Source organism: Leptodactylus fuscus, chromosome 11 (genome assembly GCF_031893055.1).
Source record: "Leptodactylus fuscus isolate aLepFus1 chromosome 11, aLepFus1.hap2, whole genome shotgun sequence".
NCBI lineage: Eukaryota > Metazoa > Chordata > Amphibia > Anura > Leptodactylidae > Leptodactylus > Leptodactylus fuscus.
Genome location: NC_134275.1, coordinates 30,710,484 through 30,736,478, shown reverse-complemented (window position 1 = coordinate 30,736,478; position 25,995 = coordinate 30,710,484). Strand labels below are relative to the sequence as shown.

At 41.7% G+C, this 25,995-nt stretch overlaps 1 protein-coding gene across 1 annotated transcript in view; it reads left to right on the top strand.

The window, feature by feature from the left end:
• Positions 1-22,104, top strand: part of SCAI (suppressor of cancer cell invasion) — a 100,168-nt gene extending 78,064 nt beyond the window's left edge. Inside the window, exons 11-17 of the mRNA XM_075260197.1 lie at positions 1,848-1,926; positions 5,074-5,173; positions 8,412-8,493; positions 14,177-14,249; positions 18,225-18,398; positions 18,986-19,086; positions 20,766-22,104. Coding sequence (XP_075116298.1) covers positions 1,848-1,926; positions 5,074-5,173; positions 8,412-8,493; positions 14,177-14,249; positions 18,225-18,398; positions 18,986-19,086; positions 20,766-20,912 — 756 coding nt within the window. The 3' untranslated portion in view covers positions 20,913-22,104. The remainder of the gene's footprint in view (positions 1-1,847; positions 1,927-5,073; positions 5,174-8,411; positions 8,494-14,176; positions 14,250-18,224; positions 18,399-18,985; positions 19,087-20,765) is intronic.
• Positions 22,105-25,995: the final 3,891 nt, after the last annotated feature.

The following is a 25,995-nucleotide window of genomic DNA, read 5'->3' as shown; positions in this document are numbered from 1 at the left end:
TCCTCTACCATATAATCCTATATATCACAGAGCTCAGCTTCTCTCCTCTATCATATAATCCTATATATCACAGAGCTCAGCTTCTCTCCTCTATATACCCCATATATCACAGAGCTCAGCTTCTCTCCTCTACCATATAATCCTATATATCACAGAGCTCAGCTTCTCTCCTCTACCATATAATCCTATATATCACAGAGCTCAGCTTCTCTCCTCTATCATATAAACCTATTCTCTATAGGTTCAGCTTCTCTCCTCTATATACCCCATATATCACAGAGCTCAGTCTCTCTCTCCTCTATCATATAACCCTATATATCACAGAGCTCAGTCTCTCTCTCCTTTATCATATAACCCTATATATATCACAGAGCTCAGCTTCTCTCCTCTACCATATAATCCTATATATCACAGAGCTCAGCTTCTCTCCTCTACCATATAATCCTATATATCACAGAGCTCAGCCTCTCTCCCTCTATCATATAACTCTATATATCACAGAGCTCAGCTTCTCTCCTCTATCATATAACCCTATATATCACAGAGCTCAGCTTCTCTCCTCTATCATATAAACCTATATATCACAGAGCTCAGCTTCTCTCTTCTATCATATAAACCTATATATCACAGAGCTCAGCTTCTCTCCTTTGTCATATAACCCTATATATCAAGGAGCGTTTTGATACATGCAGCAGTGAGGAATCTGCTGCTGACAGAAAATGAAATCTGGTGCACGATGAGCGCTGATCGGCACACTTTAGATGTACTACCACCCTTAATGTTCATCCTGCGAAACAGGTCATTTTTCAGACCTATAGAAATGTTCTCTTGTTTTTACCTTTTCCTGTAGCATCTTATTGCAAAAGAGGAGCCGTGTTTTATCCATCTGATCCAGATAATTGCATCTAGTGATAGTACATGTCTGGTCTCTTAGTAACTTACTTCTGTAGTAATTTAATGCTTTGTTTAGCTATTATGTCCTCCCCGGCACTAAATTGCAGCTATAGTTATGTGTCGTCTGCATCCTGACAGCACCCTCTTACGTTGGGGCCTGCTAAATAAGTGAATTGGCTTATGATTAGATGCATTCCAAGAGGATAGGATAGGCATGGATGATAAAGATAATGATGATGATTGATTCTCACAAATAGAAATGGAATAAATTGAGTGTCAGAAGGCTCCCTACTGCCTAAATTAGGGCTTCTCAAATTGTGAGGCAGGCCTCAGACTGGTGAGGTGCAGGTCCCTGCCAATGTGAGTGTTTGCACAAAGCAGGGACTTTAAACCAGAAACTGCACTGATAATGCATGGAAATTTTTGCTTGAAATAAGCTTCTACTTTTGACACTAAAATGGGAATACACTAGAATGTACAATGTCAATTTATTTTTTTTATTTTTTTTTTGAATGCTCTCAAAATGTATAGTTTGTGTGAAAGCAGCCTTATACAATAAATAGAACCCGGAGGAGGGGGATGCAGCTGCAGGAACGGTTTGGAGCTGCAGATGAGAAATCTCTAATTGGCTCAAAGCACACTTAACGGATTGTCCAGGGAGTCTTATTTTACTTACTAGGTCTGGGTTTTTTTTATGCTGTACCTGAGAATACTGGGCTGTGTTTTTAAAATAAAATGCATCTGTGAATAAACACCCTTCTTGAAGTCCAACGTAGGCTGCATTCTGAAAGGGGAAATGGCGTGGTAAAAAATATATCACTGGTTTATTTGAAATGTATGTTCATATTTTATTATTCTGTTTGTATCTTTTTTTTCTTTTTCTTTTTTTGGCTCCGATTTCCAATTTTTCAATAAAATGCATACATTCTCCCAATTGTTGTTTTGTGTTGTAGGAGCTGCCTGCAAACAGTGCCCTTCTGATTTACCTGTCTGCTACGGGAGTCTTCCCAACAGGTCGCTCTGACTATGAAGGTACGATAAAGGAATGCTCCCTGTCATTCACAGGGCTTCAATTCTCTTTATTCCATGCTGTGCGTTGAGCGCCTTCACTGCTGGAGCAGCCTGACCTGCATGTACAGGACTGCTTATCTTGAGCATTGCTAATTTGCTGCTTTGTAATACAGGCCCCTCCAGTGGTGCAGGGGCTCACACAACATCCATATTCTAACAAGGCTGCCATTGCTCATCTGTCTCATCACATTTCATTAATTCAAAGCAGTCAACTTCCAAAATGGCAGGTCTTTTCTAACAATAGGAGGACTAGTGTAGTAAAGCATGGTTTTGGGGGTGTTATCGTTAACAATATTGTCTGAGACATGTGATCATGTCTACCAAAGCTTTCCATATGCATGTGTATTACAGATTTTCGTGTGCCCTGTGGCTCCTTGCAGCAGGTTACAGGCAGTTCTTTATCTGATATGTATTATGCCTGTGCTGCAGCGAGCACAGGCTGCCACAAACAGCTTATGCCTATTATGCTGCAGCAGACCCTTTTTTTCATTTCCCTACTATAGCCCTGATTTCTTAACTGAATTGCTCCTTCTCATAATGGGAATGGGTTCTGTAAAATAAAAGTATTCATGTATGAGTGAGTACACGGAACCATGATAAACACGCATAGCTTTATCTTGGCTTATTTGGGAATGAAGCTATGCTTCAAGTCAACTTGACTTGGCATTTTGGATTTCAACTTGCTCAATACTTTTTTTTCACTGGAGTAGGCTGTTGCCAGAGTTGTGTGGCCGGGGTTAATTCTCCTCTTGCCATTGAGAATACATGCATGCTCTGTCAGGCTGAGTGTTCATATGAGCGGGATATCGGGAAGAATGTATTGTGTGTGGGCACCTAAAATGGCCAATAGCTGAAGTAGGGAAAGGACACAAGAACCTCATATGGGTGTATAAAATTAATATTTTTGGTAATGACCTTGTAGTAAAGGGAGTCTGTCACCAGAACCAGCATTTCAACCAATCCCCGCAGATAGATAGGTTAGGGTCTCCTCAATCAACTGGGGTTTCCCTTTGTGAATTGGACACTCTGTTACTGAGATATTGCTGTTTTTTCAATATACAAATGAAATCTTTGGAGCACTGAGGGTGTAGACACTTCCCCTCTTTACCAATGACCATGTCCTCCTTGCTCAAAAAAACCCAAACATTTAAATATAGACAAAAGCAGTGATATCTCAGCAATGGAGGCGGCAATGCACAAGGGGAAAACACTGTTTGATTCAGGGGACCCTAACCTATGTATCTGCAGCGCTGGGTTGATATACTAGGCTCGGGTGACAGACTGCCTTTAATGCTGCCCTGATCTCACAAGGGCATTTCAGAATCTATTGTGTGAGCTTTGTTGGAAGAATAACCTTAAATCAATTGTGAATCCCAGAACAGATATAAAAGATCTGCATCCATAAATCACTTCTCATCAGCTGGATTAAACATGCATTCCTTTATCTGAAGCATGCTATCCATTGCCAAGCTCCAGTTTGCATGGCTTACCAATACTGAGCATGGCAGACAGTTTTAGATATACAGCAAGACGAGAGAACTGGTCTCATTTTGGCATAGTCATGCCCAGAGGACTGCGAACTTGTGCAAACTATTAGTAAGAAACTGCATTCTGCTTTCTTCGTTTGATTTTGCTTCTCTTTTATACTGCAAATTATTTAAGTTAGCGATTTTTGTTGAAATTTGTTGAGGGTAGTACTCCCCCCCCCCCCCCCTCCCGATGCCCATGCAAAGTTAGTTGTAAGCCAAATGAGTTCTTACCCACAGCTCAGCCACAATGCCCATATAAGTAACTATTAAATCTAGTTGCACTCTTAAACCAAAGGATGGATCGGGACTAGAGATGAGCGAACACTCTTCGGATCAGCCGATCCGAACAGCACGCACACATAGAAATGAATGGAAGCACCTGTGACGCCGGCAAAGTCAGCTTCCATTCATTTCTATGGGTGCGGGCTGTTCGGATCGGCTGATCCGAACAGTGTTCGCTCATCTCTAATCGGGACACACATGTTCCTTTCTGAAGTATGTGACCTCCGATGGAAGCCGATATGTAGATGTCTTCCAGGGTCAATGAACATTAGATTCTCTTGAAGTTCCAAAGAATCTAGTGCATCCTAGAGGGGGTCCCCTTGGCTTGACCCCTAAATGGATGGACAAATTAAAAAAAAAAATAGTTCAGGGACAGTCTGATGATGTCATTTACCATTTAGTACTTGGTGATTGGTCTTCTTTAAGGGGGACCCTCCATCAATTACCCAAAGCAGAGAACTAAGCAGGAAGGAAAAGGACTCTGCAACTAAATTGGGGAACCTTTCTTGTGAGAAATTGGTATCCACAATCCAAATGGATCACATTACCTCTCTTTCTTCCATTGATACAGAAGTCTCGCTGACATGTAAATATATGGGAAGTTGTTTTACTAGGTAGAAGATTCCCCCATCTATAGGGATACTGGTTTGCCGTTCTTGCTAAATTGCCAATACACTGAGCCCTATTAGTGTAGGGAAAAACCAATCTCTTGCATAGCTGTATTCCTGACAATAAGAGGTATGATAAATACTCAGCACATGTGAATACTGTTGTCAGAGCTTGTCTTGACCAACAACCTATTAGACTTGCATTACATAGTGTTGACGTTCTATTAATATGCAGTTAAAACTGATCTATTTTATTAAATATTTAATTTTTTTGCTTCCCTGGTAGGTAGTTATGCAGTGGGACAAATATAGAAATGTGCAATTTCATAAAAAAATTGTATTTTGCAGGGTTAATATTTTATTTTTAATATCATTTGTATACTTATGTCATGTGGCTTTGTGCATAGACAGATTACTGTCATATTCATGTACTTGGAGGTGCACGTCTTCCTGTACATCACGTGTTTATGTGATTTAATTCTAATTTCTGGCTTTTCAAGTTCCCAAATTATAAGAAAAAGAAATGTAATAATAAAAAAAAAATATATTTCCAACGCGAATGGGATACTGGCAGATTGCACCTTTGACCACGAAATCTGACATTTCAAGCTGCCTGGGTGGTCTGCAGACTGCATGCGGAGGATGGGGAGGTTACAAGCTGAAGCTGCTTTGTTGCTGAATCATTGCAGGTCCTTATGATTTTGGAGGGGTCCTAACCAACAGTAATCGAGATGTGGTCAATGGTGATGCTTTACACAAGAGGAATCAAACTTACAAAGAAATGCACTGGTGAGGGGAATATATTTTGTATCTTTCATAGCATCTTTTTGCCCAGTTTTGTTTGGCCTTTTCATTGTTATTGTTAATGGACTTTGTGCCGGTACAATGTGTTTGGTTAGACAGGGGGTATTGATTTGGATTGAGGAGATCCATCTTGTCTTACATACAATGCTTAATGGGAAAGGAAAAAGTGCTCTTATCTAGAAGGACGAAAACTGTCTTACCTCTCGGTAACTTCTCTGAGCCACTGAACATGACAGCATGACTCTAGGGTATATTCACACGGATCCGCCTTAAAATCCACCTGCAAAAATGGCTTCCATTGACTTCAGTGGGAGCCGCTCACTTTTTTTTTTCCGCTAGCTAATAGCAGAAGAAAGTAGCCACGTGACCTATCTTGCCACAGATTCCCCGGCTCAAGACACTCTCCTGTTTAGGCCCATTCATTCGTGCTAATCAGGAGCAGGACGCCAATGCACTGCATCAGCATCCTGTCACGGCTAGCCGCGTGGAAGTTTACACGGCGGAAACCATTTTCTGCCATGTGAACATAGGTGGTCATCAACCTGAGGTGAAGTTGAGCGATACTAGACCTGCTATGTTCCTACAGTGTACGAAGCTGTGTACTTTCAACCTCCATACCGTGTGTTTTTGCTGGTGATACTGCTCCTGCCATCAGCTGATAAGTGGAGGTGCCAGGGGTTGGACACCCACCAATCTAAGAATAGGTCTTCAACACTGAAATCCTGGTGGATCCCTAGGGATGAGAAATGAATTTAAAAAAAAATCACAACTGAAACCGAACATCAACCCAGATAACCCCCGTGATGCTGTGTATGTTGGTTATTTCAGTTCAGTTATTGAAAAATTTGTAAGGTTTCACCAGCAGTTTTGTTCAGACCTAACATGTCTGAACCAAAATTTCTATTATCCTACTCTATTGCCGGATCCCACACCTCTCCTGGGCTCCGGCACTGCTCTCTCTTCTCTTACCAGTCTTCTGCCTGATGTCTGTGACCGCTGAGGCCTGTGATTGGCAGTCAGAAGCACAGACTCAGTCAGGAAGGTCTGAAGGGACCCCAGAGTGTATTAGTAGTTTCACTTCAGACATGTTCTGTCCAAAGAAAACCACCTGGCCGACCTCACAAGGCGAATCTCGCAAGGCTCTCCCAACACCTACTCATACTGTAAAAGCGGCGTGACCTAAATAATCGCCTTTAATTGTAATTAAGGTAAATGGCTGATTAATCGCCCAGCCATAAGAACCCCTTTAAATTTGTCTCAAGGAACTGCTCTTCATGCTGTGTGCATGCAGAAGACGGAAACCTGTCATGCTGAGTCCGGCGGTGAGCGTTTTATGCTCTCCGCGGCAAAACAGTTTTTTTTTTTTTTTTTTTTTAAACCGGACACAGAGTACTGCATGTCCGACTCTGTGACCAGTTTTTTTAAAAAAACTGTTTCACCACGGAGCGCATAAAACGCTCACCGGCGCAAACGGCTGGACACTTTTCAAGCCCATTCAAATGAATAGGATTGAAACATGACGGCAGGTTTCCGTCTCCTGCCCCTATTTTGTACAGGAAACGGAAACCTGCAGAGCGGAGTACGGGCACAGATGTGAACGAGCCTTAAGACACTTTTTTGCCTCATTCAACAACAGGCAAAATTGCTGCCCCCATAATCTTGTATATAGTGGGGCATATTTATTATAACTGGCATTTCAAAAGCCCGTACAGGCGCAGGACAGGGCTAAATTAGAAAAGAGATGTACACCACATAGGAACTCCGTTCTCTGGCATACAGTATAATAAGGTCCAGCCTAAGTGTCTCTGGCCTATCCTGCTCCACCCACATTCGCACAATATAGTGAAATAGAAAGTGAATTGGGGCACATTTTTAACACAAGACAGGACCTTGCACCAAATGTGCACCATAACATCAACCCCCTATGTCAGAACACTGGCATGGAGGGATCTCCAATATGTGTGTGTATATATTTTGTGTTGCCGTAAGGTCAAGTGTACATAATGCTGGAACGTCTGGTTCGCTGATCCTATTACACTTATGGCTTCTTTATGCTTTATGACTGGGCTTATAACAGGGGTTGCCTTCATGTCGGCACCACCTGACAACACAGATGTTACCATGCTGACATACATAAGCAAGTTCTGGGAGTCCGCATAGGATATGTTAAAAGGTTTATTTATTACATGTTATGCATTCGGTTAGTACAGATACAGATGTAGCAGAGCTGGGTTTGTTATTTAGCACTGTGAAGTCAGGCATTGTTACGGGTAATCCCGATGTATTGTAGGTGCTGTTAAGATGCATTAAATGTAATAAGTAGCAGCTTAATGTCTACTACATATGTGTTGTGTAAAATAATGGAACAGTGTATCTTGTGGCGTACATTACAATTATGTGTATATTACTTTACACTCATTGAGGAATCTGTCAGGTCAGTGGATAATGGAAGGGAGCAGAGTTGCTATAGCAGACAGCTCATGGGCAGCAGTGGCATTGTTCCTGGGGAAAACTGACCATAGCCATGAAATCTATATGTATACACTGTTCATAGTATAGAGCAGGGGTAGGAAACGTACGGCTCTCCAGCTGTTGCAAAACTACAACTCCCAGCATGCATACTGGCTCTGCTGTTCTGGGAACTCCCATGGAAGTGAATGGAGCATGCTGGGAGTTGTAGTTTCACAGCAGCTGGAGAATCAAAGGTTCCCTACCCCTGGTATAGAGGATAAACTGCTGGTTGTGGGGGTTGACCAGAGACCAGTTCTCCATTCACTTCTGTTGGGCTGATGGAGGTCACTGCTCTGGAATAAAGTTTAACAAAATAAGTACCAGCACGGACATTTGTTAGAGTATGAAATAAAACAAAGCGCAAACCAGACAAACAATTTATTACATTTGCAGGCTTTCTAGCTGTACAGGCCAGTGACATGTTGATGGCTTAGATTGTTGGCCATAGATCTGGGCTTAGAACAATATTGTCACTTGTTGATCATGGTTTGATCTGGGGACTTGGCTTATCCTCCTGCAAGGGACGACTAAAGCAGACAACCTTCATCCCTGTCCTGATGCTACACACTAAGCCTCGGTCAAATAAGTATATGACTGAGATATCTGGACTTAATGTATTTATTGTTCTACTGCTTATGTGTCTTTTCTGACAAGACAGATCCTTTGTCTCTGATTTTTAACCTGTCTTATTGATCCTATTGTTTTCTTATAGCCTTCATCCCGGGGATCTCTACCCTTTCACCAGGAAACCCTTATTTATCATTGTGGACTCCTCCAACAGTGTGGCGTACAAGGTATTTCTTGTCATGTCTGCTTTCAGAATGGTTTTCGTTTTCATTTTTAGATGTTTGTTTGAGACTTTGAGGCAGATTTACAAAAAATGTTATGTGTTTTGTCTTACTTTGTGTGAAATATAGACCGTTCAGACAAGATAGTCAGGTAAATGATTGAAACACGGAGAGTAATGTCTATTGTGTACATACAAACAATGATACAGGTGTCTAAAAAACAGTCTTGGGTCCATTTTGGCCAACATCTAATGTCTTTTGCCTTTGCCCTTTCTTGAGCTAATAATACAACAACAAGGTAACCTGTCACATGGAAATGCTATATAATCTGCAGGTAGCATGTTATAGAGCAGTAGGAGCTGAAAAGACTGATATGATATATAGGTTTGTGGCAAAATATTCAGTTTAACCTGTTATTTATCCATGGAAATCTCTGCTTTTTATAAGTTGACGTCAAGGAGGCACAAACCTATATATCTATCTGCTCAGCTCCTCCTGCTCTATAACATGCTGCCCACAGGCAGAACAAGCATTTCCACGTGACAGATTCCCTTTAATCAGGACAGACCTGCAATACCATACACAACCACTTGGAAATGTACAGCAATGTGCCTGATGAATAATGAAGAGGCCACTCAAAATGCTTGAGTGGTGACCAGTGAGGGTGTTAGGATGATCTGATATGTATGACCTAGTATATGAATAGGCCATCAATATTAAAATCCAGGAAAACCACTTTGTCTTACCCTCTACTAGTAGTGAACCTAGCCTTTCTGCTGCCTGAGGCGGATGATCAAAAGACGCCCACCCCCCACCCCCAGACTGTATATAGACCGCCATGAGCACTTCTTCCAGCTGTGACTTGACTCTGAATTCCATCCACTTTTCCCTGACTGTAAAATGCTAAGATTTTTCTCATGGGGCCCCGGCCTTAAAGGGGTTGTTCAGGAACTACAGGTTTCAGCAAGGAGGCCGGGGAAGGTGAAAAATAAAACCCACACTCACCTGTCCCTGGTCCTTCCACCCCTGTCTGGTCCAGTGGCGACCCAGGGCTTGTTCCAGCGGCAGTCCTCGCCACATGTAACCAATGAGGCCAATCAGGGGCCACAGAAGCCTAAAGAAAGGAACTGGGATGTCTCACATAAGTCTCCTGTGATGTCACGTGTCCTTTCCTTTGGATGCTTTGGGAGGGGGGGGGGGTGCAAGGACCAGCGTCATCGGGGGTCACAAAGGAGAGGAATTAAAGGGGGCTGCCTGGGAGTTTGGTGCGTGTGCATATCCAGATATGTACCATTTATAGGTCAAGGTGGAAAAAGAAATCTTACTATATTGCCTGTTTCTGTGTGAAGAGTGGAAATAAGGAAATCTAGCGCCAGACTTTGCAAGATTTATTTGGAATGGAAGTTGGTCTGGCCATTTTCCCTAGGAAACTACCCACAGGCATTAGCAGAGTACTTATTTATAAGACCACATGTGTATTTGCCTTGGTTTCAGCCCATTTTTCTCCAAAAATTAAATTTCTTTGAAATTTGCAAATCCGCTGGCAAGTGCAACAGGTGTGGCCTCAGTCCCTGCAAGTACCTCTGGTCTAGCCTGCCAAACCTGCACAACAAATTCCACCATGGTCTGATAGCGCCTGCAGGTGGTTAGTTACGGTACATGCGCAGAGTGCTGGGAGCTCACCATGCCTGCTGGTGTCTGAGCAAAGAAGGTGCCAGTCAAGGCTTAGTGTGAAGAGTTGGACTATCCTTGGCATGGTAGACCTATAGTACTTGCTGGCAATTGGATCCTTGTAACATTTACTAACTAATTTGCATGTTACAAAAAAGGTCTTTTTGGAGAAAAAGGGTTCCTGCCAAGGTATATAAAGGAATATGTGAACTTGTATATAAGTGCCCCACCAAATGTGCGGGGTAGTTTGACAGGGAGAAGTGACTTGGCAGTTTTAATTTAACATCTTGTAACCATTGTTTAAAGCTGTATTCCAATTAAAAATGTTTATGGCATATCTATTGGGTATATACCGTGTTTCCCCAAAAATAAGACTGTCTTATATTAAATTTTGGTCCTAAAGATATCATGTCTTATTTTCAGGGGATGTCTTATTTAATTTTGTGTGCTGCTGCCGCCACTGTGCTGCACGGATATGTGTTTGCTGCGCAAAGACTGTATGAAGAAAAACATTGCAGCCGACTGAACGCTGTGCACGGTGCTCTGTGTGCACAGGAAAGCCGGCTGCTGTTGCTGCTGTGATACCGCACGTTGTATCCACTGTTCCTGCTCCTGGGCATCTCCCAGCTCATCCTACAGCAGCAGGAACAGTGGATACAACGTATTGCAGCGGCTGCAACATTTTTCTTCATACAATCTTTGCGCAGAAATATTATTATTGGGGGATGTCTTACTTTCGGGGGTGCCTTATATTAGGCAATTCAACAAAACCTCTGCTATGTCTTACTTTTGGGGATGACTTATTTTCGGGAAAACCGGGTAGGTGCAACTGCACGTACCTTCAGATATGCAATATTTGTCTATATTTAGAATAGCCTATGATAGCAATGAGATAGTATTTCTATTCAGCTGTTGCTTAGTCATATCTGTTCTTAGGAAAGCTGGGTCTCTACCAATATGGCTATGAGTACAGCTCCCACCGGTTTGCATCTTGGCTATGTGCAATGACTCATGTATTGATTCATACTGGGTAGATTTGACATTCACAAGTATAAGACAGACCTTGGGGCCATAATTGTAATTGTCAGTGTGGTTGTCACCCAAAATAAATAGATGTAACTAAAGTCAAGCCAGATACAGGTTGTAAACAACTCCATGACATGTATTTGTATATAGATATATAATCAGGGAGCTATTGCTCAGGTCAGTGGTTGTATTTCTGTACCGTGGGCGTACGGTGACAGCTGCCGGGCTTGCTGCTTCCTGCAGTTGGGCACAAGCTGATATTAAGATGGCATTGTTAGTAGTGCTAGCAGCCACAGCTGTGACACCAACTGCTCTCAGCAGCCTCTCCTGTCCGCTCACTATTTAATGTGACAGACATGGAGGTCTGCCAATTGAGCGACTTACTGTTAGTCATAGCTGGCACAGATCTGCAGATTGTAAGGCCCAAGAAAATTAGAACTGAATCCTATTGTACTTTTTTTTTTCCAATTACAACTGAATTCGGGTAGAATTCATTAGATTATTGTTGGTCCCATCAAAAGTGTTTATGGCAGCCTTCCAGTTGGCGTCTGATAGCAGATGTTGGGGGAACGGTCAGGGCATATTGAAGAACCTTTCGTTCATCTGGAAGATAAGCCTCTGGCAGAGGTGTCTGATACCGGCTTGTAAACATAGACACTCCACCGAGGTAGATGATGGTCAGCTGAATGTTTAGCAGTGGCTATATTCTGTGTATGACCAGCTTTACTTTGTACCTTACCTGAGTTTAATAAACCTATGCATTACATTTGTACAAAGGGGAAGAGTAGTTGCCATCATAAATTTGAAGAGAATATGTAAGTTACATTTGGTTCACACATGTGCTTGGGTTACTGTTCTTTGGGTCTGCTTAGGGATCCAAAAATGGAAACCCAATCCACCTAAAAAGAGTATACTGTGTAACCCGTTGCACCCATAGACGATAATGGGGTCTGTCAGGCTTCTGTCCACTAAATGCAGAGAGAAAAGTCCTGCTTTCTACATTTTTCAAGCTGAATGGGGGACAGAAATTCCCAATCAGAAAACTTGTGAACCCAGCCTAAGTCCTTCTTGAAAAGGGGAAACTTGCTCTAGGGCAACGTTTCAGACGGAAGCTCCTCTATAGATCAATGTCTAATTTTCCTAAAACTGAGTGACATGATGTGAGATCAAAGTCAAATCAGTCATCCAAAAGGAAGAAAGCTACAGACATACAACTGTTTCAAGGTTATTTCCCCTCATGAGTGTGAAGCAGGGTGCTGGTTCTCAAGGTAAGAGGTCATTGATGTGGGTCAAGAGAGGTACTATGGCGTACACTTGCACCATTTTCTGTAAATCTTGGGAAATCACTACCAAGACAAGAATAAAGGGTCCCAAGGCCGGACCACTAGAGTGATCACTACTGCTATATACTGTTTCTGTAACTCTCATAAAGATAATTGAGAGCGGTGGAAACAGTGTAGCACATGTGTCTGTGTAACTGTGGAGGTACAAATGACCTCTGTGGTCACATTGCTGTTTGCCTGTGTTCCTAAGCAGTGGCGTAATAAGCGTCTTGTGGGCCTGGGTGCAAAGTTTTGTCCGAGATCCCATTCCCCCTCCGCTCCAGTGCTATTACTATACTCTGGAGGCTCAGGGAAGGTGAATAAAAATAACAATCATTAATATTCACCTTGACTCACCTTTCCTGGGCATCCTGGCTTCGGCTGTCTTCAGCATGTTCAGCAATCTCCCCAATATCCCTGTTCAGCGGTCACATGGGGGCGTACTGACGTCATTACACCGCTGTGCCCTCATATAACTTTGGCCCAGATTAACATAATATAGTTATACTGGAAAAAGCACCAGCCAAAAGTAGAATCCGAAACAATAATTATATATATATATATATATATATATATATATATATATATATATATATCAATTTATTACATACAAAATCAATAAAGAGTAATCATAAAATCAATATTTTTACAGCAGGGCATATGGAATAGCCAAACACACGAGAAGGACACAAGGAAGCAGTGTAAAGTGCACAAGTATAGATCTATATAGTAATGTCCAGGCAGGGGTGAACCTGCCCTTTTCGCCGCTCGAGGCGGATGACAGAAAGCCGCCTGCTTTCTGTTGCTGCTCCAGCAGCCTCCCCAATTCACCGCTCAGTGCTAAGCCAGTCCAGGACAGCTTGTCCTGGACTGGCTTAGGTAAGCAGGAATGTGATGGATTTGGTGTAAATGGACACGAACTGTCAACAGATAAAATCCCATTGAAATCAGTGGAATTTTTAATAGATTTGTGACAGTTTTGCCGGTGTCCGTTGCTAAAATCTTATAACGAACAATAGCAATGGACACTACTGACTGTCACCAGCGGTAGTGTGAACGACCCTTAAGTTCCACTCTGTTGCCTTGGATCGTTGGCTAGCAAATCATGTTGCTACAGCAATTTACCTAAATGACTGATTTCAGCCATGCCCCCGCCCCCATTTACCCCAATCGCTTTTTTTTTTTTTTATTTATTTATTTTTTACACATTTCAAACATGGATGGGAAAGCTGCAAGTTATAGTGCAGAGATATTGTGCAACACAATTTGACTCTACACACGATGCTGAAGTAGCAGAAAACAGAAGTGATAAAAGCTGTCTTGTATACTTATGTCTGTCACTGGGAACTGTCTGCCACTTTAATCCCCTGTGAAAAGCGTGGGGTAGTAGTTCTGGTAAATCGCTAGGCACAGCGGCCATATGAACAGATGTAATGGGTCTGCCTTCAGAAGGAGTATGTATACTGCTTAGGGTGAGCTGAACTTTACATACGTGAGTATAGGGACAGCCCATCGCTTTGGAATATAAAGTCATGAGTTCAATGAATGATCTGCAGGGTCATTTCCTACACTGTCAGTCTTTTCTAGCCATTTATTATATTGTCTGCCTATTCATCTTTATTTTTAGCAATCTACACTGTTTTAATGATTTGTTATATTTTTTGTTGCAGAATTTCACCAATCTGTTTGGACAACCTCTGGTTTGCCTACTTTCTCCAACAGCGTATCCTAAAGCTTTTCAAGGTATGGCTGGCGTTCGGCGTTTTCTAGATTGTACACGGATATACTCAATCCAGAGAATCCAATAATCTAAACGGAATTGCATAGGTCTGCAGTATGAGATTGTTGGGACCCACCGATCAGTTGTTTGTAAGAGTGCTGCAACATTTTTGTTGAGCGAATAGTATTCGCGTCCTAGTTTCGAATACCTCCGCTCCCATAGGAATGCATGGGAGCAGCCGATCGTGAAGGGGTTAAGCGCCGGCCGGCTTCAATGCATTCCTATGGGAGCGAGGTATTCAAAACTAGGATTCGAATTCTATTCACCCAACACTATTAATGGCGAATGACAACTCTGCCAGTTTTGGTGGTATTGTCATCGTCTGGGGACTGGATGTTCGGCCAATGTTAATTTGACAAATATCAGCCAAAAAGGACCAGAGATCTGGATTCTTAACATGTCTGATCATTTGTCTTCAGGGGGGGAAACTCCCTGTGTGAACAGATCCATAGGAGTCAGTAATTGCTATTACTACATATAGATCCTAGTGCGTATACTAAGAGGATCTCCCATCCGTAGCTAAAGCATTGGAGAACATAGACCAGCAAACTTGCCATATATAGATCTGTTTGATTTTAACATTAAAAAAAAAATTATATTTCAATTCAAGATCCATTTTTAGTGGTTTGCTCATATAACTATGAAGACATATGTATATACATATGTAACACGATGGTGTTAGATGAGCTATAGCAACATTCTGCTTCATAACATTACCTGATGTCCTATTGCCTCCTGCATGTCTTGTAAATGTACAAGAGCAGCTGCCATATTGTCTCCTGTGTAAAGGCTTATTGCAAGACAATGCTATACAACAGTGCCACCTAGTGTTCAGATGTATTGTAGGTAAGGCCCAGAACAGGTCCGGAAGTAACAATCACTCTCATAGGCAATTCCTCCCTGGGGTTATCGTATTTGCCCCAGATAAAGTAGAACAGTCTAATGTAGAGAAAAACAATCCATGGATGCAGATATAAAAGTGTAGGGACATTCTTTGATTCTTTGCTATTTTTATCATTAACCCTATAATAGAATGGGGCAGCCATATACCAAAATAAAAATCAAACCTACATTTTATCAACCTTATAAATGAATTTTCTGGGACTTAAAGGGGTGTCCTGAAGTTTTGATGTTGATGGCCTATTTTTAGCATTTATCAATATTGGGTCTGAAGGGGTACAGCACCCCCACCAGTCCGCTGGTTGAAAGGCCCCAGTGCTTGACCAAGCCATGTACCCTCTACCCTATAGACAAGACTCAGTTCTATATACAGAATAGCAGCTTTGCCCAAGGATAAGTCAACAATATAAAAGCATATGAAATCTGTATCAGATTGTTGGGGATCTGACTCCCTGCAATCCCACTGATCTGCTGAATGAAGGGATCACTTTGCGTTGGAGACTAGCACAGCCCTGTACATTGTGTATTGGTTGTATCTGGTTACTACAATTTACCCTTATTCAGGTGGGCCACATTTTTTTCCAATTTTGTTTTTAATTTCAATTTTTTAAATGTAATCTTATTTTCTGTGTGATTGTGTGTGGGGCACCTTGTCTGAGCCTCACCCTGGCCATAGTAACAGCACTTAGTGATATGCTTTACAGCATAGTCAGGGCCATTGGTAGGCCTGGTTCACATCTGCGTTTGGTATTCCGTTCGGGGAGTTTGCTTGGGGACCTCCTGAACGCAATACCGAATGCATTAAAAAGTGGTGAGCAATGAAAACATACAGACCCCATAGGTTATAATGAATCATGCAGAGACAAAAGTACTTCAAGCATAGCCTGCAAATTACCGTTGATAAACCTGTATGTACTGTAAGCTGCAAAATAGTTTCTAGATATTAAAGGGGTTATACTGGGGGGGGAATAAAGCTTATCAGTGTATTCATTACTAATCTACATGCAGGTCTACTGCATTACCATTGGTTAGATTTGCAGAGCGGCTGGGGTGAAGTCTCTTTCCTCTGCCTCCCTTGCTGCAGTTCCACTGTTGGCTATGGACCTGCGGCAGGAGTAGAGCAGAGTTGGTAATGTAGCAGTGAAGGCAGTGCACACCAACCTCTGGCCCCCAATGCGCTCTGCAAGTGTAATCATTGGTGCCCTGGGAGATCTGCTTATATATTGGTAAGAAATCTAATCCTTTATTTTTTCCTACGTAATCCCTTTTAAGGAGTAGAGTAATATCCCGGTGATGAAGTGGTTATCTCCAGCTTTAGTGCTGAAGGGGGAGAGGATGGAAAGCCTTTCTACTTCTGCCAAGCCAGCAGATTCTAGTGGTGGCGTTACAGGACCCGTCGCTCATGTCATTTCACACTTCCGTCTATGTGGCACTCAGATGAATATTCCTGGCATCCTTCAACCCTCTGATGTCTCCCTGATTAGTGACCTTAAATAAGCAGCATGTTAGACAAGCCTTGATTCACACTGGCCGCAGTCCAGACACACACAACGTGCCAGGAAGATGGCTCATCTGCTTTTGCTTTTAAAGAAAACCTTTGACAGGGAGGCATTGTCTTCCCTGCCAGGCCTACCTCTTCTCAAAGGGGTATGTGCCAGCACAGCCAAATACTGGCAGTGTCAGACGTTACAGCGATACGCCCCTAGCTAGTAACCTGTGGTCAACTTATTCTTAGTCTTCTCTATGTAGGTAGTATAACAAAATATGATCAGAATATTATGGGGATTAAAAGTGTTACTAAAATAGACTTGTCTGGAGAGGTCACCGGTCCTCTTTAAAAACACTCTCGTGCTCCTGCATACCAGGTCTCTGCTGGTATCTACTTCCTGCTCACATCTTGACGCACAGGAAGTGACTGGAAATCTGATATTAGCCAATCACAGGCAGCAGTAGTGACATGGCCCTGACAGTCATTGACTAAGTGGGAATTTCCTGTGTGTCGAGAAGTGACTTAGATAGAAGTTAGAACCAGTGAGAACTACAGCTGCAGGATTGGAGAGGAGAGTACTCTGCTGATGCTGGAGACCTGCGGGGGTGAGGCTTAATTTTGTTATATTTTGTTCAGACTGTGTAGCAAATCATCATGTATATGTAGATAAGATATATTACAGTACATATATATTTCATCATGTACAGTATATGTAGATAAGACACAGAATCGTATGTAGATAATATAGGTAATGTTCACAGTTTATTTACTCCCGTCTCCGCCCAGGTCACAGAGCATGCCTAGAACACTCTCCCACAGAAGTCAATAGGGTCTGCTCCAAACCATTGTGTCTATGGCCCATGTCCAGGAAACAAAAGGAACAGACTATTTTAGTGGGAAGAGTTAGAATTTCAATATATTTAGGATTTTAGATAATATAGATAAGAACATAAAAAATAAAAAAATCACACACAAATTATACATAATTTTTTTTGTCCTTTTCTGACAACACTTTCCCTTTAAACACAAATCCAAATTAGATCCAGATAGATGACCCAGGCCTATACTTTTTTCCTTACCTGCTTGACAATTTGCCTTTGGCACCTAATGGCCTTACTACTCTCCCCACTACAACAAAAATTACTACAAAATGACTTTCGTTATGTGTACATAATATTATGAAATAACTGAATTAGAAACCTGGGGAGTTCACCCCCTAAATATAGGGGAAGGGGCAGGGTGGGCAAAAGCAGTTGACAGTTTTTGCCACTCCTATTCCTCAGACTAAAATGGTAGCCATTCAAGGGATAGGAGTCTACCGTACATCCTATCTAATATGCCCTGACTTATTTCACTGGATCTCAGACATCTTCAGGGGTATCCGGGCATATAATTGCCATATGTGACCTCTTTCCACGATGTCATTCACTTATCAGCTAGTAGCTTTAGATTTGCCCATTTACTATGACCACCTTTATAGTAAATCCTTAGCACCATTATTTCTTCCTGTTCAGTAGCTGAATGTTTGACCTTGTTCCTCTACCCACAGATCATTCTCAGCGGGGTAGCCTCTTTACTCTCTTCCTAAATAACCCCCTTATGGCATTCCTGTTCATCTCTGGCCTGTCCAGCATGCGCAAAGGGCTCTGGGACAAATGTCAGGATCATCTACGAAAAATCAATAGAGATATTGCACAACTCTTGACACACTCCCGATCTATAGGTAAGAAATGAATGGAAAAATTATGTTTTATATGGTGCTGAATTAGGACGTCTATTCTGGCATTAGTCCTCATGTCCATGAGTTATGTCTGATGTTGCGAGATTAAAGGAGTTTCACTAGCTTATAAGACTGATGGTCTATTCTTGGGATCGGCGGTGTCCAATACTTAGGATCCCCTACAGATCAGCTGTTTGAAGTAACGAGTCGTTCTTGTGAGCACCACTTCAGCTTCACAGGCCATGTGATGTAACATTCCTGTTTGAAGTTCACTCCCATTCAAGTGAATGGGGCTGAGCTGCAAAACTAAACACAGCTGCTATACTGTGCACGGTGTTCTGTGAAGAGATCGCAATGCTTGTTTGAGGTCTCTTCAGACAGCTGATCAGTGTGGGGGGGGTCATCCCCTTGTCAATGTCTGACTAGTGACTTATCCATGCGATAGCTAAATCTTCTTATAAGCCTGAAAAACTCCTTTAATTCAAGTGAATAGACTACCAGGCACAGCCCATGAACAAGCATTACAAGGACAAAAAAAATCAGATAAAACCCATTTTAATGATTGCTTATCCGTGCTTTCCTCCTCACAGACCAAGCTTTTCTCCAGTTTTTCGGGGATGAATTTTTGCGTTTACTTCTTACAAGGTTCATATTTTGTTCTGCAACCCTTCGAATGCACAAAAGTTTTAAGGTAAGAATTTGACTATAATGAATTTTTAGTAAATTGTAATTTAGCCTCCAGTTTCAACAGCAACATTTACTTTACAAAAAATAAAAATTACGCTAAATTCTCACCATCGTTCAGGTTTCTGTTCTTCAGGTCCCAATCCACTTAAAAAGAGGTTAGCCACGAACCCCATAGACTATAATGGGGTCTGCTGGGTTTCCACCCAAAACATGTGGAGAGAAAAGTTCTGCGGAATGGGAAACTGAATCCCTGAACGGAAAATGAGTGCTAGTGTGAATCTAGCCTTAACTGTTTAGTCTACTCAGTGTAGTTTGAAGGATTTTACCTTGAGGATTATCGTTTTTGGTAGAGGAGTCAGTGATAATAGGCCGATCACAAGATGTTTGGCTGCTGAGATCTCCAGCAAATCTGGGGTGTTTATGTACACTTCACAGCCTCAGACAGTTTCTTTTGTTGCATATTCCAGTCTAATAAGACTATCTATTTTTATTTAATAGTTTTTAAGCCATTCTGACCCATTTATCAAAAAACTTTCTTTGCCAGATGACCCCTTTTTGGGATTTTCTGGTTCCCCAGTAAGGTCCACAGAATAGGTCATCATTATCTGATCTGTGGGAGCCTAAACCTGGACCCCACACTGATCAGCTAATGTGGCTGCCTCTGGGCATCAAAAGCTACTGCACTGTACACGGCTGGAAGCAACTCTGCTCCTATTATTTAAAGCGGAGCTACACTTTTGGTCAGTATTTGTACCATCTGGTATCTTTGTGATAAATCTGCCTGTTGCTATCTGAAAACTGTCAACAAGCAGGTGAGTTGCAGAAAGATCTTATTTCTTTAGTCTCTACATTACAACTTTGTATGTGAAAGGGGGCATTGTTCAAAAATTAGCCATAAACATTGGATCAGTTTTCCTATTTGAACTTGATGACAGATGTTGGGGGAAATAAAGATTCGGCATGTTGGATTCCAGCATGCCCTATAGTTTCGTTCTTAAGGGAGATGATGATGATTCTCTCTGAATTGAGAACACTTGTCTGCCTGCAGGTTGCCAAAATAGCTGATCTGTGTCGGGTCCGATGTCATACCTCATAGATCAGATACTTATGATCTATCCTGTGGCTAGGTCATCAGTATGAAAATTCTGTTTGGAGCAGGAAATCCCCTTTACGGATTCTAAGGGCGCATGCACACAAGCAAATTTGCATCCAAGTTGGGGGGCTGAGTTTATCACGAAATGAGCTGAGATGACATCCAAGTGCATTCCATGATGTATTCACATCTATGGGGCTTCCGGATCCATTCTGTTACGATAACACAGATGATTATAGAGCAAGTCCTATTGTGCTCTGTGTTATCAGAACAAAGGTACCCCATAGACGTGAATGCATCATAGAATGTCACTCTGAGTGTCAACCGGCTGCATTCCATGATAAACCAACTTGGTTGTGTGCATGAGCCCTAACGCTGTAATGACCTCTATAGCCAGGCTCACCAGTTAATTCAACACATGCTCTGATGTGCTACAGTGACATGGCAAAAATATATCATATGTGAGAGCATGAGAACCAAGACATACTAGAGACTCCTAACTGTAAAGGGCACTCATACCGACCTTATGCTATGACACTCTTGATATTTCTGCTGATTTTACATCACGTCATGGTTCTTTTGTGTTCCAGGAGACTAGGAATTACCCAGAAACCTATCCTGCTCTTCCCCGAGACGAATTGGTGGAGAACCTTCACTTGCAGAAACAGATTTTGGAGTTGGCCTCAATATTAGATGTGAGGAACCTATTTCTGGAGTCCACCATGGATGAATATTAAAGAGAGCACCAGTTTTACTTGAACATTTGTGACTTTAAGGTCACAGAACACGGAAGGTGCATATTTTCTAAGGCAGATCTCTTCTCTAGAGTACTTTTTAGTTTGTAAATCCCAAGCTTTGATTTTAAATCAAGCGCCCCCCTCCTCTTGAAAAAGGTACAGATGAGCCAGCCATGACTGCACTTTCTTGCCCCCTTTACCCCGTACGATCAGTAGTGTGGCACCTAGTGCTTGTGTTTTCGCTTGCAGGTCATTGCCTCTAGCTTTCCTGCGCATGATGTTTTAGGTGTTCTGTCCCGGAATGACGAAACTTCCCCCTTCCCCACAGCATGAAGAATTTACTTTGTGGAGACAGGAGAACCAAAAGAAGCGTTCAGATAGCCCCGACCGCTGTCTCTTCTTCAGTATGGTTTCTAAAAAACTCTCTAGACATGGCTATACCGCACAAAACAAAGATGACCCTTCTTCCATATACAGCGCCAGTCTTGGCTTATTCGACCTTTGTACTTTCATATTGTTGGACCCTTCAGATATGGTACTTTGCATTAGTCGGCTATATATGATGCAGTTGGGGACAGGCACAGTAGTAGTAATAATAATAATTCTAATCTATATTTTATTTTTCATTTCCTGCATCCATACTACATCCTGTATCCAACCCAGTGCGTGCCAAAGATACACAACTTTGCGTACATTGATAGCCTGGTGAGATCTGTGCACTAAAGGGGTCTGAACAATAGAAGTCATAGAACTGTTACATAGAAACCTGTATGATTTGTAACATATGTGTGTCACAGGGTCAGCATTGCATAGTAGTGCCTTATGTGTTATGTTATGTTTTTAGTTTATTTTAACCATGCTTTTCTTGACTATTGTACATGACAATCTTATACAATTTTTTTTTCTCCTTTATTTGTACAGAACCAATGTCTTGTGATTTGTGGTTATACATTCTGCTCGATGGGCAGGCGTCACCTACTATTTATTATACTGTTATTCTTACTACAAAAGGTAAAGCATAGTAGACATTAAGGCTTATCTCTGTTATAATCTGGCTTTTGGCAACCAGGTTTTAACAGGGTTTTCCCAAGATTGCAGCAACAAGTGCCTGAACGGTGGGGGTCCATGCACTGGATGCAATCTTGAGAACTGGAGTCACGTGTTCTCCATTTAAAGAGGGCCGTTCACCAACTCCAACACTACATCTTTCAGTTGGTGCAGTTGGGATTTTTTTTCTCCAGCCCCCACAGTTCCTTAGCAGTCGTTGCTGTTAGCTTCAGCACAAAGATCTACTCTACTGGAAGGTGGATGTTCTATGTCTTTCTGTTCCAGCCCAGGACTGCCCACCTGCCAGTAGAGAACCCAAGTGTACTGAAACTAAGAGAGGATTGCTTGGGAATGGTGTGGTCTAGAGAAAAATGAGATGGAAGTGGTGAAAGGTCCTATTTAAACAGTATGGTGGTCTAGTATGTACACTACTGCTGCATTCAAATTCTATGGAACTGCCATCGATAACGAAGTACAGTACTCTGCTACGTCTAGCAGTCCCATAGAGTTTGTATGTGCACCCTCCACTACTGATTCTCGTGATTGCCTCCACGAGTCGGACCACCACGGATCAGGAACTTGTCTATAATCCTATGGATAGGTGATAATTTGCAGTCCTTTAATACTTCATAGCTAAAGAAAAAAAAAATTGTACAACCTGTTGAAGGTTAGTAGTTGCGACCACAAAAGGTCCCTCAGACATGAGAAAATATTCTGTCACTCAGCGAGCCCTCACTTTACTAATGAAGGGTTGCAGCCTGTGCTTTGCAGGACGGCCTTTCATAGTCTGAGAAGGTTAGGCTTTGGCAAATGGACCTAGATGGTGCTTGTATGACTTATGCAAAGATAGCCGGTTTCCTTGCTTAGCCAGGGAGTTATCTAAACTCATGGTCTCCCAATCGGTGCAATGCAATTTCCCCCGTGTGTTTTTTCTAGTTTATATGGATTCTATCATTAGGAAACCCATTTTTCTTCTCCTACCTTTATTTTTCTGCTCTATGTCACGGTTTTGGAGAATTTTAATTTTTCTTTAGATGAATCTTCAGAAAGCACATGGGGCATTCCCTGTGCTCAAAGACAACGCTCTTCCAAAGATCCAGCGTCGCACCTCTCTTCTTGTGCTGACGTGTCTCCTCAGCTTTGGCAGCCGCCGAGTCTCTGTTTGTGACTTGAATACCACACGTGCTCAGTCGGCTCTGCCAATTTTGCGTTGGACAGAGCCGACTGTGCATGTTCAGTTGGCCATTTTCATGCCTCTGCCTCATGTAAGGGGCCTCATGAAAATGGCCAGCTTTCCGCAGACACATTTGAATGAAGAAAAAGATCAAATATTCTCCAAAACGGTGACGCAGAGCAGAAAAATAAAGGCTATTCCGACATGGTGTTAGTGAAAAATGGGTTTCCCAATTATAGAATCCCTTTAAACCCCTTTGGGGTTTTGCTCAAAGTATGAAATGGCTATAGCCATGTAAGGGTCGGCAAGTGGATGTTACTTTTGCAGGTGAGGTACTAGTACCTTTCTATAGCTCAATTAATAGGTAAGTGGCTTCCAAATTTTCTTCCCCATGGAAAATTAGCAATTTTTTTTCTTACCATTATTTCAGTATGTGTAGTTACATCCATATGAATAGACTTGGTTACAGACTGAGGCCTCATGTTGCGGAAATTCAGGTTTTTTTATTGTAGGTTTTGCTGTGGTTCTTTGAGCCAAAGTCGAGTGGCTTTAAAAGGAATGGGAAATATATAGAAATTTCTTTTTTTTTTTTTTTTTTATAAATTCTTTATTTATGAAAACAAGGTCACAGAGGAGAGAAAATAAAAGATATATGAATCAAAAACAATCACATAACAAAACACGGGGGACATATATAGAAATTTCTTATATCTCTCCCTTCAGTCAAATCCACTCCTGGATTTGGCTCAAGAAACCGCAGCAAAATCTGCAACAAAAACTGCAGCTTTTCCGCAACGTGGGGCTTTAGCCTAAAGCAGCGCTAACTCCCTTGTCTTAGCAGGAAGCTCCAGCACATCAAGCACCAATTCACAGCTGGTATACATTCATCTGGGTGTAGCCATATTTTTGCCTGTCTTCGAGCTGAGCAAACACTGTGATGAAAAGTTGCGGCTTTGATTGTCGGTTCGGAGCTTCCAGTTAAATGTACAATTGACATTAGGTAGACTGTCAAATTGTAGTTTTGCTGTATATAATCTCTATATCTGTCCATTGACTGATTCTGCTAGTATTTAAGCTGTCCATATACTTTAGATAAAGTCTTTGCCATGGACCACTGTTCTCTGAATTTGCATCCTGTGTAGTTTTCTCTAAAGAGAGGGGTCTGATAGGAATGAATGCCTCAATATCTTGACGTTTTCTTAAGCCTTTTCTTTAAACAGGTCTATGTTGGATTTCAAGTAACCCAGAATCTGCTTTAAGGGGAGCAGAAACAGTAACAGCGAGTCTTATAGATAGCAGGATAGATAGATAGATAGATAGATAGATAGATAGATAGATAGATAGATAGATAGATAGATAGATAGATAGATAGCAGTACTCTGCTATCTATGAGCGGATACTCTGACCTAAGTAGTGGTCGTCTTTACAGGCATAATGTACTGGTATATAATTCTATATTTCTATATGACAGTTCATTATAAGTGGGGGGAAATCAATCCTTTTTTTGATATATTTAAAAAGTAAGAATAGCACAAAACATTTCAATTAAACAAAACATCTCTTTATGATTTACTTAATCCTTTAAACATTGCAGAACGGTAAACTCCAAACATTAGTTTTCCTTGTGGCTGGATTTACTTGATTGAAAGTGAAGAAGAATTTGGGTGGTCTTCTGCCTCCAATTCCTTTTCACCTTCCAGCCCTGTGCATTACAGGTTCTGCAGCTAAGTAATCCATGGAATCCATGGCAAGATCAAGCAGGACGCTTCTTTTTTTCAGGATTCAAAGGGAAGCCGATTCCAGCTAGAATTTGGAACTGATTTTAAAGGAGAATACACCTCAAAATTGGCTCCAAATCATGCTGTGTCACCCTAACCACAATGACCCACGCTTCAAACACCCTATTTATGGTGCTAGTACATTAATACATTACAAAATGCAACAATTGCTTTTTTTTCTTTTTTTGCACGTTTTGTTATTGTATAGCATATACTAGGTGGCTGAAGTAGAGGCATAAAGGAGTCATTACAGACAGAAGAGGTAAGCTTATTAGACATTCCAGCACTCAAATCATTGCATTATTTCATGTAGACAATGCCTGTCTACATAGATAGCCATATGTACATGATACCAGGAGGTCCTCCACTTGAGACCCTCATACTTGCTACAAAGGCATCCACTATCATTTGAATTGGGTGTCCTATATTACTATATTGCTACTACAAGTGTAGTAGCCACAGCTGCCCCCGGGATGTCATCTGAGGGCTGGCAGTAACAGTACACAACCATATGTATTAACGTGCCACTGTGCTGTTTTTCATTGCTGTGTGTGTATTTTTAAGGTGGTGTTCACACCTTGTGCTTTGCTGAGTAGGTTTCTCCAGCAAAAATGAATTGACACGCAAATAAGGGGATAGCTTTACTTGCATAAAGTAATGCAGTTCCTCATGTCCGCCCAAATGAACTCACTGACTTGCAAGGCAGTAAGTAGCTGTCTGGCAAATCTGCAGCATAATCTGCATGTGATCCATGTTGCTATAGTTCCACTATGCAACATTCTGATATTTCCTCATGACATTTTCTACAGATAGGGCTTTATGTAATCAAATCCACATACCGTATTTTTCGGACTATAAGACGCACTGGACTATAAGACGCACCAGGTTTTAGAGGAGAAAAATAGGGAAAAAAAATTTTCAGGCAAAAAATGGTAAAATATTTAATATATGGGATTTGTAGTTTTGGAACAGCTGCAAGGCCACATTGACAGGTGACCCTGCAGCTGTACGGGGATGTATAGGGCGTTTTTTTTGTGGGGCCAGGTGTACTTTTTAGATATACCATTTTGGGAAATGTTTATTG